We start from the raw sequence: 17,576 nt of genomic DNA on the forward strand, positions 1-17,576 counted from the left end.
TGATTCCTACACCAATTAGTGAGGAAGCTAATGATGATGATCATGAAACTTCAGATCAAGTTACTACCGAATAGGTCAACCAGAGTACGATCCACACCAGAGTGGTACGGTAATCCTGTTCGGGAAGTCATGTTACTAGACCATGACGAACCTACGAACTATGAGGAAGCGATGATGAGCCCAGATTCCGCGAAATGGCTTGAGGCCATGAAATCTGAGATGGGATCCATGTATGAGAATAAAAGTGTGGACTTTGCTTGACTTGCCTAATGATCGGAAAGCCATAGAGAATAAATGGATCTTCAAAAAAAGACTGACGCTGACGGTAATGTTGCTGTCTACAAAGCTCTACTTGTTGCGAAAGGTTTTCAACAAGTTTAAGGAGTTGACTACGATAAGACCTTCTCACCGTAGCGATGCTTAAGTCTGTCCGAATCTTGTTAGCAATTGCCGCATTTTATGATTATGAAATTTGGCAAATGGATGTCAAAACCGCATTCCTTAATGGATTACTTAAAGAAGAGTTGTATATGATGCAACCAGAAGGTTTTGTCGATCCTAAAGGTGCTAACAAAATGTGCAAGCTCCAACGATCCATTAATGGACTGGTGCAAGCATCTCGGAGTTGGAATATACGCTTTGATAGTGTGATCAAAGCATTTGGTTTTATACAGAATTTTGGAGAAGCCTGTATTTACAAGAAAGTGAGTGGGAGCTCTGTAGCATTTCGAATATTATATTTGGATGATATATTGTTGATTGGAAATAATATATAATTTCTGGATAGTAGAAAAGGATACTTGAATAAGAATTTTTCAATGAAAGACCTCGGTGAAGCTGCTTATATATTGGGCATGAAGATCTATAGAGATAGAACAAGACGCTTAGTTGGACTTCCACAAAGCACATACCTTGATAAAGTTTTGAAGAAGTTCAAAATGGATCAGTCAAAGAAAGGGTTCTTGCCTTTGTTACAAGGTGTGAAGTCGAGTAAGAATCAAAACCCGACCACGGCAGAAAATAGAAAGAGAATGAAAGTCATTCCCTATGCCTTAGTCATAGGTTCTATAAAGTATGCTATGTTGTGTACCAGACCTATTGTGTACCTTGCCATGAGTTTGGCAAGGGAGTACGATAGTAATCTAGGAGTGGATCACTGGACAGCTGTCAAAGTTATCCTTAGTTACCTAAGAGGACTAAGGAAATATTTCTCGGTTATGGAGGTGATAAAGAGTTCGTCGTAAAGAGTTACATTGATGCAAGATTTTACACCGATCCAGATGACTCTGAGTCTCAATCTGGATACATATTGAAAGTGGGAGCAATTAGCTAGAGTAGCTCCATGCAGAGCATTATACACATAGAAAATTTGCAAAATACATACGGCTCTGAACGTGGCAGACCCGTTGACTAAACTTCTCTCACAAGCAACACATGATCACACCTTAGTAGTCTTTGGCTGTTAATCACATGGCGATCTGAGCTAGATTGCTGACTCTGGTAAACCCTTTGGGTGTTAATCACCTGGTTATGTGAACTATTGGTGTTAAATCACATGGCAATGTGAACTAGATTATTGACTCTAGTGCAAGTGGGAGACTGAAGGAAATATGCCCTAGAGGCAATAATAAAGCTGTTATTTTATATTTCCTTATATCATGATAAATGTTTATTATTCATGCTAGAATTGTATTAACCGGAAACTTGATACATGTGTTAATACATAGACAAAACAAAGTGTCCCTAGTATGCCTCGACTTGACTATCTCGTTAATCAAAGATGGTTAAGTTTCTTAACCATAGACATGTGTTGTCATTTGATGAATGAGATCACATCATTGGAAGAATGATGTGATGGACAAGACCCATCCGTTAGCTTAGCATAATGATCGTTAAGTTTTATTGCTATTGCTTTCTTCATGACTTATACATATTCCTCTGACTATGAGATTATGCAACTCTCGAATACCGGAGTAACACCTTGTGTGCTATCAAACGTCACAATGTAACTGCGTGATTATAAAGATGCTCTACAGGTGTCTCCGAAGGTGTTTGTTGGGTTGGCATAGATCGAGATTAGGATTTTTTTACTCCGAGTATCGGAGAGGTATCTCTGGGCCCTCTCGGTAATGCACATCACTATAAGCCTTGCAAGCAATGTGATTAATGAGTTAGTTTTGGGATGATGCATTACGGAATGCGTAAAGAGACTTGCCGGTAACGAGATTGAACTAGGTATAAGGATACCGACGATCGAATCTTGGGCAAGTAACATACCGATGACAAAGGGAATGACGTATGTTGTCATTGTGGTTTGACCGATAAAGATCTTCGTAGAATATGTAGGAACCAATATGAGCATCCAGGTTCCGCTATCGGTTATTGACCGGAGATATGTCTCGGTCATGTCTACATAGTTCTTGAACCCGTAGGGTCCGCACGCTTAACGTTCGATGATGATTTGTATTATGAGTTATGTGTTTTGGTGACCGAAGATTGTTCGGAGTCTAGGATGAGATCACGGACATGACGAGGAGTCACGAAATGGTCGAGAGGTAAAGATTGATATATTGGAAGGTAGTATACAGACACCGGAATGGTTCCGGAGTGTATCGGGTACATGCCGGAGTACCGGAGGGGTTACCGGAACCCCCCGAGGAATATATGGGCCATATGGGCTATAGGAGGGAGGCTAACCAGCCCACAAGGGGCTGGTGCGCCTCCCACAAGGGAGGAGGCCAAATTGGTTTAGGGAAGGGGGCGCCACCCCCCTTTCCTTCTCCTACTCCTTCTCCTTCCCCCTTTCCAACTCCATGAGAAGGAAAAGAGGGGGGCGAATCCTACTAGGACTAGGAGTCCTAGTAGGACTCCCCCCTTGGCGCGCCCCCACTAGGACGGCCTCCTCCTCCTCCCCTCCTTTATATACGGGGGCAGGGGGCACCCCAAAGCACATCAATTGTTCTCTTAGCCGTGTGCGGTGCCCCCTCCACAGTTTACTCCTCCGGTCATAGCGTCGTAGTGCTTAGGCGAAGCCCTGCGCGAATCACATCAACATCACCGTCACCATGCCGTCGTGCTGACGGAACTCTCCTCGACTCTCTGCTGGATCAAGAGTTCGAGTGACGTCATCGAGCTGAACATGTGCTGAACTCGGAGATCACCATCGCACACTCCCTCTACCTTCGGGATTAGTGTGGAACCTAAATAAATGTTATTTGGTGTTAGCGTTGAGCATGAATATGATTGGATCATGTTTATTGCAATACGGTTATTCATTTAAGTCAGAGAATAATTGTTGTTCGGTTTACATGAATAAAACCTTCTATGGTCATACACCCAATGTAAATGGTTTATTGACTCTCGATCGAAGTGATACATATATGCATAATATTGATGCCAAAAGATGCAAAGTTGATAATGATAGTGCAACATATTTGTGGCACTGCCCTTTAGGTCATATTGGTGTAAAGCGCATGAAGAAACCCCATGCGGATGGATTTTTGGAATCACTTGATTACGAATCATTTGATGCTTGCGAACCATGCCTCTGTTCTCCGGAACAATGGTGCGAGCCACTGACTTATTGGAAATAATACATACCGATGTATGCGGTCTGATAAGTGTTGAGGCTCGCGGCGGGTATCGTTGTTTTTTGACCTTCACAGATGATTTGAGCAGATATGGGTATATCTACTTAATGAAACACAAGTCTGAAACATTTGAAAAGTTCGAAGAATTTCAGAGTGAAGTGAAGAATCATCGTAACAAGAAAATAAAGTTTCTACGATATGATCGCGGAGGTGAATATTCGAGTTACGAGTTTGGCCTTCATTTAAAGCACCGTGGAATAGTTTCACAACTCATGCCACCTGGAACGCCGCAGCGTAATGGTGTGTCCAAACGTCGTAACCGTACTTTATTAGATATGGTGCGATCTATGATGTCTCTTATCGATTTACCACTATCGTTTTGGGGTTATGCATTAGAGACAACTGCATTCACGTTAATAGGGCACCGTCTAAATCCGTTGAGACGACACCGTATGAACTGTGGTTTAGCAAGAAACCTAAGCTATCGTTTCTTAAAGTTTGGGGCTGCGATGCTTATGTGAAAAAGCTTCAACCTAATAAGCTTGAACCCAAATCGGAGAAATGCGTCTTCATAGGATACCCAAAGGAAACTGTTGGGTACACTTTCTATCATAGATCCGAAGGCAAGATATTCGTTGCTAAGAATGGATCCTTTCTAGAGAAGGCGTTTCTCTCGAAAGGAGTGAGTGGGAGGAAAGTAGAACTTGATGAGGTAATTGTACCTTCTCCCGAATTGGAAAGTAGTTCATCACAGAAAACAGTTCTAGTGATTCCTACACCAATTACTGAGGAAGCTAATGATGATGATCATGAAACTTCAGATCAAGTTACTACCGAATAGGTCAACCAGAGTACGATCCACACCAGAGTGGTACGGTAATCCTGTTCGGGAAGTCATGTTACTAGACCATGACGAACCTACGAACTATGAGGAAGCGATGATGAGCCCAGATTCCGCGAAATGGCTTGAGGCCATGAAATCTGAGATGGGATCCATGCATGAGAACAAAAGTGTGGACTTTGCTTGACTTGCCTAATGATCGGAAAGCCATAGAGAATAAATGGATCTTCAAAAAAAGACTGACGCTGACCGTAATGTTGCTGTCTACAAAGCTCGACTTGTTGCGAAAGGTTTTCGACAAGTTTAAGGAGTTGACTACGATAAGACCTTCTCACCGTAGCGATGCTTAAGTCTGTCCGAATCATGTTAGCAATTGCCGCATTTTATGATTATGAAATTTGGCAAATGGATGTCAAAACCGCATTCCTTAATGGATTACTTAAAGAAGAGTTGTATATGATGCAACCAGAAGGTTTTGTCGATCCTAAAGGTGCTAACAAAATGTGCAAGCTCCAGCGATCTATTAATGGACTGGTGCAAGCATCTCGGAGTTGGAATATATGCTTTGATAGTGTGATCAAAGCATATGGTTTTATACAGAATTTTGGAGAAGCCTGTATTTACAAGAAAGTGAGTGGGAGCTCTGTAGCATTTCTAATATTATATTTGGATGACATATTGTTGATTGGAAATAATACATAATTTCTGGATAGTAGAAAAGGATACTTGAATAAGAATTTTTCAATGAAAGACCTCGGAGAAGCTGCTTATATATTGGGCACGAAGATCTATAGAGATAGAACAAAACGCTTAGTTGGACTTTCACAAAGCACATACCTTGATAAAGTTTTGAAGAAGTTCAAAATGGATCAGTCAAAGAAAGGGTTCTTGCCTGTGTTACAAGGCGTGAAGTTGAGTAAGACTCAAAACCCGACCACGGCAGAAAATAGAAAGAGAATGAAAGTCATTCCCTATGCCTTAGTCATAGGTTCTATAAATTATGCTATGTTGTGTACCAGACCTATTGTATACCTTGCCATGAGTTTGGCAAGGGAGTACGATAGTAATTCAGGAGTGGATCACTGGACAGCAGTCAAAGTTATCCTTAGTTACCTAAGAGGACTAAGGAAATATTTCTCGGTTATGGAGGTGATAAATAGTTCGTCGTAAAGAGTTACATTGATGCAAGATTTTACACCGATCCAGATGACTCTGAGTCTCAATCTGGATACATATTGAAAGTGGGAGCAATTAGCTAGAGTAGCTTCATGCAGAGCATTGTACACATAGAAAATTTGCAAAATACATACGGCTCTGAACGTGGCAGACCCGTTGACTAAACTTCTCTCACAAGCAAAACATGATCACACCTTAGTACTCTTTGGGTTTTAATCACATGGCGATCTGAACTAGATTGCTGACTCTGGTAAACCCTTTGGGTGTTAATCACATGGTTATGTGAACTATTGGTGTTAAATCACATGGCAATGTGAACTAGATTATTGACTCTAGTGCAAGTGGGAGACTGAAGGAAATATGCCCTAGAGGCAATAATAAAGCTGTTATTTTATATTTCCTTATATCATGATAAATGTTTATTATTCATGCTAGAATTGTATTAACCGGAAACTTGATACATGTGTTAATACATAGACAAAACAAAGTGTCCCTAGTATGCCTCTACTTGACTATCTCGTTAATCAAAGATGGTTAAGTTTCCAAACCATAGACATGTGTTGTCATTTGATGAACGAGATCACATCATTGGGAGAATGATGTGATGGACAAGACCCATCCGTTAGCTTAGCATAATGATCGTTAAGTTTTATTGCTATTGCTTTCTGCATGACTTATACATATTCCTCTGACTATGAGATTATGCAACTCTCGAATACCGGAGTAACACCTTGTGTGCTATCAAACGTCACAATGTAACTGCGTGATTATAAAGATGCTCTACAGGTGTCTCCGAAGGTGTTTGTTGGGTTGGCATAGATCGAGATTAGGATTTTTTTACTCCGAGTATCGGAGAGGTATCTCTGGGCCCTCTCGGTAATGCACATCACTATAAGCCTTGCAAGCAATGTGATTAATGAGTTAGTTTTGGGATGATGCATTACGGAATGAGTAAAGAGACTTGCCGGTAACGAGATTGAACTAGGTATAAGGATACCGACGATCGAATCTTGGGCAAGTAACATACCGATGACAAAGGGAATGACATATGTTGTCATTGCGGTTTGACCGATAAAGATCTTCGTAGAATATGTAGGAACCAATATGAGCATCCAGGTTCCGCTATTGGTTATTGACCGGAGATATGTCTCGGTCATGTCTACATAGTTCTTGAACCCGTAGGGTCCGCACGCTTAACGTTCGATGATGATTTGTATTATGAGTTATGTGTTTTGGTGACCGAAGATTGTTCGGAGTCTAGGATGAGATCACGGACATGACGAGGAGTCACGAAATGGTCGAGAGGTAAAGATTGATATATTGGAAGGTAGTATACAGACACCGGAAGGGTTCCGGAGTGTATCGGGTACATGCCGGAGTACCGGAGGGGTTACCGGAACCCCCCGGGGAATATATGGGCCATATGGGCCATAGGAGGGAGGCTAACCAGCCCACAAGGGGCTGGTGCGCCCCCCACAAGGGAGGAGGCCGAATTGGTTTAGGGAAGGGGGCGCCACCCCCCTTTCCTTCTCCTACTCCTTCTCCTTCCCCCTTTCCAACTCCATGAGAAGGAAAAGAGGGGGGCGAATCCTACTAGGACTAGGAGTCCTAGTAGGACTCCCCCCTTGGCGCGCCCCCTCTAGGACGGCCTCCTCCTCCTCCTCCCCTCCTTTATATACGGGGGCAGGGGGCACCCCAAAGCACATCAATTGTTCTCTTAGCCGTGTGCGGTGCCCCCTCCACAGTTTACTCCTCCGGTCATAGCGTCGTAGTGCTTAGGCGAAGCCCTGCGCGAATCACATCAACATCACCGTCACCACGCCGTCGTGCTGACGGAACTCTCCTCGACCCTCTGCTGAATCAAGAGTTCGAGTGACGTCATCGAGCTGAACATGTGCTGAACTCGGACAAGACCCATCCGTTAGCTTAGCCTAATGATCGTTAAGTTTTATTGCTATTGCTTTCTTCATGACTTATACATATTCCTCTGACTATGATATTATGCAACTCTCGAGTACCGGGGTAACACCTTGTGTGCTATCAAACGTCACAATGTAACTGCGTGATTATAAAGATGCTCTACAGGTGTCTCCGAAGGTGTTTGTTGGGTTGGCATAGATCGAGATTAGGATTTTTTTACTCCGAGTATCGGAGAGGTATCTCTGGGCCCTCTCGGTAATGCACATCACTATAAGCCTTGCAAGCAATGTGATTAATGAGTTAGTTTTGGGATGATGCATTACGGAATGAGTAAAGAGACTTGCCGGTAACGAGATTGAACTAGGTATAAGGATACCGACGATCGAATCTTGGGCAAGTAACATACCGATGACAAAGGGAATGACGTATGTTGTCATTGCGGTTTGACCGATAAAGATCTTCGTAGAATATGTAGGAACCAATATGAGCATCCAGGTTCCGCTATTGGTTATTGACCGGAGATATGTCTCGGTCATGTCTACATAGTTCTTGAACCCGTAGGGTCCGCACGCTTAACGTTCGATGATGATTTGTATTATGAGTTATGTGTTTTGGTGACCGAAGATTGTTCGGAGTCTAGGATGAGATCACGGACATGACGAGGAGTCACGAAATGGTCGAGAGGTAAAGATTGATATATTGGAAGGTAGTATACAGACACCGGAAGGGTTCCGGAGTGTATCGGGTACATGCCGGAGTATCGGAGGGGTTACCGGAACCCCCCGGGGAATATATGGGCCATATGGGCCATAGGAGGGAGGCTAACCAGCCCACAAGGGGCTGGTGCGCCCCCCACAAGGGAGGAGGCCGAATTGGTTTAGGGAAGGGGGCGCCACCCCCCTTTCCTTCTCCTACTCCTTCTCCTTCCCCCTTTCCAACTCCATGAGAAGGAAAAGAGGGGGGGGGCGAATCCTACTAGGACTAGGAGTCCTAGTAGGACTCCCCCCTTGGCGCGCCCCCTCTAGGCCGGCCTCCTCCTCCTCCCCTCCTTTATATACGTGGGCAGGGGGGCACCCCAAAGCACATCAATTGTTCTCTTAGCCGTGTGCGGTGCCCCCTCCATAGTTTACTCCTCCGGTCATAGCGTCGTAGTGCCTTAGGCGAAGCCCTGCGCGAATCACATCAACATCACCGTCACCACGCCGTCGTGCTGACGGAACTCTCCTCGACCCTCTGCTGGATCAAGAGTTCGAGTGACGTCATCGAGCTGAACATGTGCTGAACTCGGATGTGCCGTACGTTCGATACTTGATTGGTTGGATCGCGAAGACATTCGACTACATCAACCACGTTAACCTAACTCTTTCGCTTTCGGTCTATGAGGGTACGTGGACACACTCCCCCCTCTTGTTTCTATGCATCTCCTAGATAGATCTTGCGTGACCGTAGGAATTTCTTTAAAATTGCATGCTACGTTACCCAACAATGCTAAGTATAAGCAGGACTACTAACCAACGTCAAAGAAGCCACACTTTTTACTAAAGCGCGGAAAGCACTAATGTGAAAATAATTCGCACTAGAACTACTCTTATCAACATCATACAAGACATCATTCAAGTCTCCCATATAGATCATTGGTTTGCCCAAGTTATCATACATGAATTTTGCAACATTATCCCAAATCACACTAGTCTGAAGGTGATACAGGTCACCATGAATACAAACTAGACCAAACTTGATACCCTAGGCTATATGGACAACATTATCTAAGATAGCATGAAAAGATGCACTATGAATAGAGACTTTCATTTCATCGTTACACATCAGCCATAACTCACCCAAACTATCCTCTCGAAGGAATACTATACTCTATGATATGCAAGACGATTTACAAGATCTTGAGGCTTAACTCTAGAGATTTCATTTTTGAAATGAATACAAACTGAGCTTTTGTGGAGTGCATGAGATATGCCAGGCAAGTCATGCGATCATTACCAAGTTGTCGGCCTATACCTCGACAGTTTTAGGCGATAAACTTCATGGTGACCAAGGCACATTAGAATCCCAAGGTTTCTCCTTGTTGATCTTATAGCAGAAAGAACTTGATCCCTCCCACCACTCATACGAATTGCTTCAAACCACCTTTAATGAGCAGCTGTTCGTGAATCATATCAGACAAAAATGGAGTAGCCGACACACACGTGCTTGCGCTAAGTCAGATCATGCCCTTGCATCACGACATCCTCCCAAGGCTCTTCCACCATGAAGCCCGTGACTTAGGGGTGGAGTCGGTGACGGTGTGATAGACGGCCTTTCGGTCGCCTTGCCACCGGACTTAGGGTTGTGCTTGGAGCAGAACGAACTAGTGGGTGCGAGACAGATCCATCTTGGATAAGGGACGTCGGAGTGGAGTCCGGCTGGAGAGAAGGTGGTGCGCAAATGAGTCGGTGGTGAGCAAGGACCGAGCAATGAACTGGGAGATCGACACATTAGAGAGAAATGGGATCCAGGAGAAAAACAGGCGGGAGGAGATCATAAGAAGAAGGAAAAGGGAGGACACGACAGAACACCGGTCGCCGGACTATAGCCGGAAGTCGCCATGGAGGCAAGTCTCAAAGCTATGCAAGTATTGTGCGTGAAGTCGGGGAAACCGAGCCAATCCCTTTGTCTCCCTCGCCGTCCGGTCCGACGCTGCGCTCTGTCGAACTATTTTTTTATTATTTAAATGTTTATTTTGTTTATGTAATAGGAGAATAAAATCCACACATCTTGTATGAACACTTTTTAACGTGTGTAGAAATTTATCCTTGTGAAAAAGGATATTTCTGCACAGGTCCTCGCTCTGTTTCCGGAAACTCCTCGCTCTGTTTGTTGTACAGCTGAAGCAGTAGCAGAGTAGGAGGATGGCGGCGGGAGTGGTGCGCCGCCGCCTCGCCCTCGCCGGCGCCACCCGCCGCCAGCCCTTCGCCGCCATCCCCAAGGTGAGCAAGCTATCTGGGCTAGGGTTCACCGGCCGGAAAGGAAGGAAGAAACCCCCATTCCCATTCCCAATCCCAATCCCTCGCTTCCCCGCCCCTTTGCTGACCGAATCGAATGCCGCATGCAGGTGGAGGACGAGCCCTGCTGCGGGGGTTTCCTCCCCTGGCTGCGGAGCAAGGCGGGGGCCAGCATCTCGTCGGCGCTGCGCATCGGAACCTCGCCCTTGGGAAGGTCAGGTCAATCTCGCTCTTCTTGTTTTGGGTACTGTCGATTTGCTGCATAGAGCAGAGCAGAGCAGCAGCCATCCTCACTAGTAACAGTGTTCGTCAGATCCTTGTTCGCTTCGCAGCCGATCCAGGAGGGGGACTGCATACTGCAACTGCCTCACGCTGCTGTATGTTCCCAATTCTAAGCAATCCCCTTAGTTTTTTCTGAAAAATATACTGCAAAGATACAGTATCCTGCAACTTTCTTCACTACAAGATACAGTATCCTGCCAATTAATTTTTATGGTTTGCTTATTTATCTTCTTGTAAATATGCAGCAGCTTACTCAACACAAACTTCCTCAAGAGGTCCGCCTGTTGCTCGACGACGATGCTGTCGCCAGAGCCGCGGCGGCCAAGGTAGCCGTGCTCCTCATGATGGAGCAGCGCCTGGGACATGTAGGTCTTATTTGGTTAATTCCCCTGCTTGCCGCATTTGTTTGTTTGTTCTGAAAGATTTCTCCTTGTGTCATGAAATACCAAAAAAGGAGTTTTTGGAGGTACCGGCTTATGGGTGTTTGCCTTGTAGGAATCGGGATGGGCGCCGTATGTTACATCTCTTCCGGCCAAGGATCAGATGCACAACATGGTACGTACGTACCTATGCAATGGAAATGTTACATAGCGACGTGAACACACACTCCATGGTTAAGTTCTGTCTGATTGTTGACATGCCAGTGGAAGTGCCTGATGGTTTCTTTCTTACTGGGCTTGTTTTGTTTTATCCTGGGAAAACCCCATGATTTTATCCTAACCCAAAATTGCCGAGGCAGGATAAGAATAAGGGGAATCCAAGTATAGTTCTTACATAGTAGTAATGCACCATATATACATTAAGTACATTATTTATGTTCATCCTGATGAGCCCATGAATTATCACATTTGAAAACTGAAAATATTTGAGGCAGCAAGTATGTAATTCCTGCAGATGTTCTGGGATCTGGATGAGCTTGATATGGTCCGACATAGCCCGGTCTATGATGAAGCCATCGAACAGAAGGAACGAATCAGGAAACAGTTTTCAGCAGCAAAACCAGTTTGTGCTCTCTCTCTCTCTCTCTGTGTGTGTGTGTGTGTCTCTCTCTCTGTCTCTCTCAAATTGACATACTTTTTTGGGCTAATTAGTCTCATAACTGTTTACCCTTTTTCATATGCAAGGCTCTTGAACGTTTTCCACATTTGTTTGGAGAAGTCAAACTGGAGGATTTCATGCATGCTTCTGCATTGGGTATGTATAAGGCTCTAAATTTAAAGTGCTACTGAACATTTAGCATTACAACTAAATGATATCTTGGTAGCTGAGAATGTTGGAAATTGGGTGGTTTATTATTCTAACTATACTGAATCATTATATGGTTGATTGACTGCATCCTAACATGACACAGTTGTATGATCCTTTTCGTTATGTGTGATTTTATTTGAGAAGGCGACAAAGGGGTTAATAGGACTTCTTTGCTGTATTTTCCCCAAAAATTTGTCCTCTGAGACTATTTTCATGGCACATGCAGTTTCATCTCGAGCTTGGCAGACTTCTAGAGGTGTATCACTGGTACAATTTTCTAAATCTTTGCCTGTCACTAGTTTGCAACTTAAATATATTGAATGCATTGTGCATCGACATTTTAACTGTCTGAAAACATCATTTAGGTTCCATTTGCAGATTTCCTTAACCATGATGGTGCTTCTGATTCTATATTAGTGTATGACGAGGAGAAAGATGTTTCAGAGGTACATCTATGAACTTTGGTTCAATGCCTAGTAGTGCAGTTGTGTATCAAGGCACTTTACTTATTTTCCATTCTTTTTTATATACGGATCAATACTCTGCTCTTATTCTCAGTTACTTACAGGTCATTGCCGACAGGAATTATGCTGTTGGTGAACAGGTGAGTTTTGGAGAAATTTTTTCGCTTAAACTTTATTTTGGTTGGATCTTTATGCTATTCACAAAATGTCTCTGGGAATGACGAGAACCATCTGTTCTGAAACATAATTCAGTGAAGTTTCATTATATTTTCAGGTCATGATCAGATATGGGAAATACTCGAATGCCATGCTAGCACTTAACTTCGGATTTACACTTTCCAGAAACATATATGACCAGGTCTGTAAAACTACAGTTTGATGGTCAAACTCCTAAGGAATCTTAGTTGGTATAGTGGTAACTAATGAAGCATCGGAACTTGTTCGTAAGAAATTATGGCTTCTTGGTCCTCTGACACCAGTAATTGGGTCATCGATGGCTATTTAACATGTTAAGAATATTAATTACTAAGCTCTAGTAAACATGATTTCCATGAAACAAGCAATCATATGACTTCATACATACATATTTGCTCTTGAAGCATTGCCCCGATGATATTTTCTGTTGCACATGTTCTTAAATTTTCATTGCATTTTCAGGCACATATTTGGATAGATATTTCAGAGCAAGATCCACTTTATAAAAAGAAGCTTGACATATGGCAAAAGCACCGTACTCCGAAATCTGAACACGTGTGCAGCTCTGGCTGCACTAGAACTACTTTTGCTATAAAGTATGTTGTTTGGCAGTTATTTATGGCTAATACAGTTCATCATTTGATTATATTCTAGATTTTCTTTGCAACATTAATAATGCAAACATCAGACAGTTAAGGTGGAATGGAATTTATTCTGAAATCGGCACTAGTCATATTTTCTGACTGCACTGAAAATGCAGAACTTTATGCCAGTGCCGACCATATTGTACATTTGTACAGTAGTAGTTCTAGATAGTTTTTGTTTCAGGCCAGCTTTGTACTGTTTCTGTTGTCTACTGATTTACAATGCAGTGATCAATAGATAGAGTTTCTTGAAATCCAGCAGTGCTAACTGTCCACCTTACTAGCGCATATGTTGAACTAGGATTGGAAGTAGTGCATGGCTATGCTTGAATAAACAATGAAATACCAACTTTAGTATTTTCTCTGAAAAATCTGCATTGGAATTAATTCTCATAATGCATTAACTGATTCTTTCTGAAAGTCAACTAATGTTTGAAATAGCTCTGGCAAGTTTAAGTAAAGGTGAATTCTGTGATTGCTTTTGCATGATGAGAGCATGGTCTATGTTTTGTGTCACTGAGTATGAATGATGGAAACAGGGAAGTCAAATACTCTGGAAACAAAGGGGTTGGGATTCCACAGGCCTTGCGTGCATTTGTCCGGGTTTTCTGTGCCACCTCAATTGAAGGTGCTATGCTATTATCTATTACTTTTTCCCATTCATATTACTCGTCACTGCTTTAGTACAGCGACAATTAATATGGATCGGAGGGAGTATTATATTTGTATATTTCTTTATTTCATTTTAGTCACATCATTCAGTGACACAACAATGATTGCCTCTTTAGAATTGGAAGAGATGGCCGTGGAGGCTGCTGAAAATGACGGCCGGCTTGCGAGGCGTCCTCTGAAGCATGCGGAGAGAGAAGTCCATGCTCACCGCAAGTTGCTTATGCACCTTGACAGCATGATTCAGGGTCATTCTACAGCTATTGAGGTGAGGACACTGACAACAGCTGAGAATTCTGTCTCACTAAAAAGCAATACTGATGAAGCCAAATAACAAATACAGCACTACCCTGTTGCAGCATACGGTTCCACTTGTATAGGATTAGAGGTGGTTAGGTGAAAGAATGGCCTTTGTATATTAACTTTCTTTACACATGCTTTTTTGTTGAAACTAAACTTGTAATTTTTTTTTGTATGGACGGCTATGATAGTGAAAAAGACTGTAAGAGAAACCCATTGTCGAAGCAGAGAACAATTTGAATAAGAAGATTGTTCCATCAGATTAAATTCATGTGGATATTCTGATTTGGCTTTATTTGCAGCAACTTGAAACCATTGATGGCGCTGCATCTAGGAGCATGCATCAGTTCAGAAAAGAGATGGCTAAAAATTTACTTGCCGGCGAGCTACAGGTTTTGCAGAGTGCTTATGCATGGGTTGCAAACTACTGTAAAACTGTGGCATGTACATGATCATCCCAGCCTAATTATAGGAGCATGCATGAGACGGAGCGTAGGATTGCCAGCCCTGTTAAGATGCATGGGAATTGGTGGCCACATGCATCTCGAGCACTTTTATTGATATATAGATTTGAGGTGTGTAGTGTGCTGCTAGAAATGTTAGGCATGTTTGTTACCTAGGAATTGACATGATTTTTGGAGGTTTGATTTTTTTCAATGAAATTTATGCATTTTCAACAGCCCCATGCATGTGAAAAGTTGATTACCATCCGGATGGCTCCTTGGAACAGCATGCATGCATTTGGTCCATCACTTCCACTGCACTTCATCCTTCTGCATGCGTTCTTTAACCTCTCACCATCTTTGCTATATTTAGGCATTGATATATTTGCAATGAATGGACTTGGCTATCAGCCTCTCAATGGCATCTCCTCCCTCCCCCTTTCTTCTCTTTTCACCTCCCACTTGTCTCTTTTCTCGTGGTATGGTCGTCATGTATAGTGGAAAAGATTAATGCCAAGAGATTGGGTTGGATTCTGGAGGAGGAAGAGGCAGAGAAGGCAGGATGCTGCAGCGGGCGGCGAGCAATGCATACTCATGGTGGTGGGCGAGCCACATCCGCACCAAGCAGTCCAAATGGCTCGACAATCACCTCCAAGGTATTCATCCACTTTCCGGATTAAACGTTATCTTCACATATTCCATGAATATGTCAAATGGGAATTTTCGGATTATGGATCAGGTCTATCTACAAGTTGTTCAATCAGCCACATTTCAAATCAATATACATATTTTTTTGTGGCTCATGAATTAGTCCCATCTCAAAATTGACATGCATGTTGTGTCTGCTTGTCTGGGTAAAATCTGCACCATGGAATCAGTGCAGGCCTGTTGCATCCCTGATCTGATGATTTCATCCTTTGTTGCCTATATGGAAATGGTACTTGATCAGTGTTAGTTCCATTCTGTTGATGTAAAATGCTATGCATTGTGGGAAAATTGTCTTGATTAATTGCACCAAAAACGATGTTATTTTTAGTTTAAATAGCATGAAGTCTCGAAACTGTTTCTCACCTTGCATATTTTGTTTCTTGTTTTCAGCAATTATTTTACAACAGGATAATGAAATGTACTAGCCAAACACCGACAATTTGTCAGCATCTATTCGGAGGATTGGAGCACCTTGCTAAAGTTCTCTAAAAACCAATCAGATTCTTTGTAAAAAAAAATCTGTAAAATGCTACATCTCTTCATACTTCTGATTGATATGCTAAGAAATTTTTCGTTTGATGTGCAGATATGGAGCACCTGGTCAAGTGCATGCTCTTACTCCTTGGAGAGGAAGCCGATTCCTTTTCAAAGCGAGCAGAGATGTACTACAAGAGGCGGCCTGAGGTGATCACTCAGGTGGAAGAAGTGTACCGGATGTACAGGGGTCTCGCCGACCGGTATGACATCATGTCAGGGGAGCTGCACAAGGCAAACCACACCATCGCTACCGCCTTCCCTGACCAGGTTCAGTATGCGATGCTAGAAGAGGAGGATGACAACGTCCCAAAGGCGTTCACCCCGGTCGATCCGCGCAAGATCCACAAGTCGACCGTCGATGGGCTGCTGAAGAAGAAGAAAGGAAATGTGCCAGGAGCCGGCGGAGACAAGAAGGAACAAGCTCCGATGAGCAAGGAGAATGCACGAGAAGAGATTAGCAGGCTACAGAAAGCTATACTTGTGATGCAGACCGAGAAAGAGTTCATCAAGAACTCGTACGAGAGTGGCATTGCCAAGTACTGGGATCTTGAGAAGGAAATAAATGAGATGCAGCAAAAAGCTTGCCACTTCCAAGACAAGTTCGACGTAAGCGCAGTGATCGAGGACGATGAAGCCAGAGCCTTGATGACAGCGACGGCCCTCAAATCCTGTGAAGATACCATTGTCAGATTGCAAGAACAGCGGAAGACCGCTGCCAAACAGGCATTGGACGAGTCTGAACGGGTCAAGGTGTTGAGAGAGAAGCTCAAGCCTATAATGGACGAACATGGCAAGTCTCTACCGGACCTGGTGGAGAAAAACATACGGAAGAATCATGTCACGGAGATGGGAGACGTGTATCATGTGAAGCTGGGTGAGCTGCAGATGCAAACGTTAGTCGACAAGATCAAGGAAAACTTCACGAGCGACTGCAACATCACCATGGACGAGATCACGGAGCAGATCGACGAGCTTGTCAACAAAGTTGTCGATTTGGAGCTTATGGTTTCGTCGCAGACCTCGCAGATCGACAGAATGCACCGCGAAAATGAGGAGCTGGAGAATTCCGTCAAGAGCCTGGAGGAAGAGAAAGGCTCGAGCGAACTGGACGAGAAGCTGAAGCAGGTGGAAGAAGAGCTGGTCAGAGTGCAGGCTCTCGAAAGCTCCTTCCATAAAGACGAGAGCACGATACGTTCAAACTTCACCGAAACGATAAGCAGATTCAGTAATTTCGCCGACATGTTGCAGTCGCCAGTTTGCGACTACCAGGCTCCTGGTTCTGCTGCTCACATGTCGGCGCCAACCGGCGAGGAAGCACCGCCTCCTCCGGAGCCATCCAGCCAGAGCCATCCACCTCCACCTGAGGAAGAAGAACACAAACAACAGGTAGAAGAAGAGAAGGCCACCGTCGTGCAGACTCCTCAACCCCAACAAGCCAGCACTGGAGATGCTGCTGCTGTTCCTCAACCCCAACAAGCCAGCACTGAAGATGCTGCTGCTGCTGTTCCTCAACCCCAACAAGCCAGCACTGGAGATGCCGCCGCCGCCGCTGCTGCTGTTCCT

The 17,576-nt window shown here is 43.8% G+C and overlaps 2 protein-coding genes across 3 annotated transcripts in view; both read left to right on the top strand.

Annotated features, from left to right (window-relative positions):
• Positions 1 to 10,377: 10,377 nt before the first annotated feature.
• On the top strand, positions 10,378 to 14,906 carry LOC123081057 (fructose-bisphosphate aldolase-lysine N-methyltransferase, chloroplastic). 2 transcript variants are annotated; one of them, XM_044504024.1, is made up of 15 exons: positions 10,378 to 10,508; positions 10,634 to 10,737; positions 10,837 to 10,900; positions 11,051 to 11,170; positions 11,301 to 11,360; positions 11,700 to 11,807; positions 11,930 to 11,999; positions 12,280 to 12,320; positions 12,419 to 12,499; positions 12,622 to 12,657; positions 12,792 to 12,875; positions 13,175 to 13,308; positions 13,896 to 13,984; positions 14,145 to 14,293; positions 14,628 to 14,906. In XM_044504024.1, the coding sequence occupies exons 1-15, from the start codon at positions 10,431 to 10,433 to the stop codon at positions 14,775 to 14,777; spliced, it is 1,368 nt and encodes a 455-aa protein (XP_044359959.1). In that variant the 5' UTR covers positions 10,378 to 10,430; the 3' UTR covers positions 14,778 to 14,906. The 2 variants fall into 2 exon arrangements, with proteins under 2 accessions (XP_044359959.1, XP_044359960.1); XM_044504025.1 differs by lacking the exon at positions 14,628 to 14,906 and adding an exon at positions 14,517 to 14,585.
• Positions 14,907 to 14,997: 91 nt separating this feature from the next.
• Positions 14,998 to 17,576, top strand: part of LOC123081056 (protein NETWORKED 2A) — a gene marked incomplete in the record, with an annotated part of 4,563 nt that continues 1,984 nt past the window's right edge. The window contains 2 exon segments of the mRNA XM_044504022.1: positions 14,998 to 15,424; positions 16,063 to 17,576. Coding sequence (XP_044359957.1) covers positions 15,331 to 15,424; positions 16,063 to 17,576 — 1,608 coding nt within the window.

This window comes from Triticum aestivum, chromosome 3D (assembly GCF_018294505.1).
Source record: "Triticum aestivum cultivar Chinese Spring chromosome 3D, IWGSC CS RefSeq v2.1, whole genome shotgun sequence".
NCBI classification, from domain to species: Eukaryota; Viridiplantae; Streptophyta; class Magnoliopsida; order Poales; family Poaceae; genus Triticum; species Triticum aestivum.

Coding starts and splice junctions, on each gene's coding strand:
- LOC123081057 (XM_044504024.1), top strand. CDS start 10,431: ATGGCGGCGGGAGTGGTGCGCCGCCGCCTCGCCCTCGCCGGCGCCACC. Junction 12,658..12,791: donor ATTATGCTGTTGGTGAACAG/GTGAGTTTTGGA, acceptor TTATATTTTCAG/GTCATGATCAGATATGGGAA. Junction 12,876..13,174: donor CCAGAAACATATATGACCAG/GTCTGTAAAACT, acceptor TTGCATTTTCAG/GCACATATTTGGATAGATAT.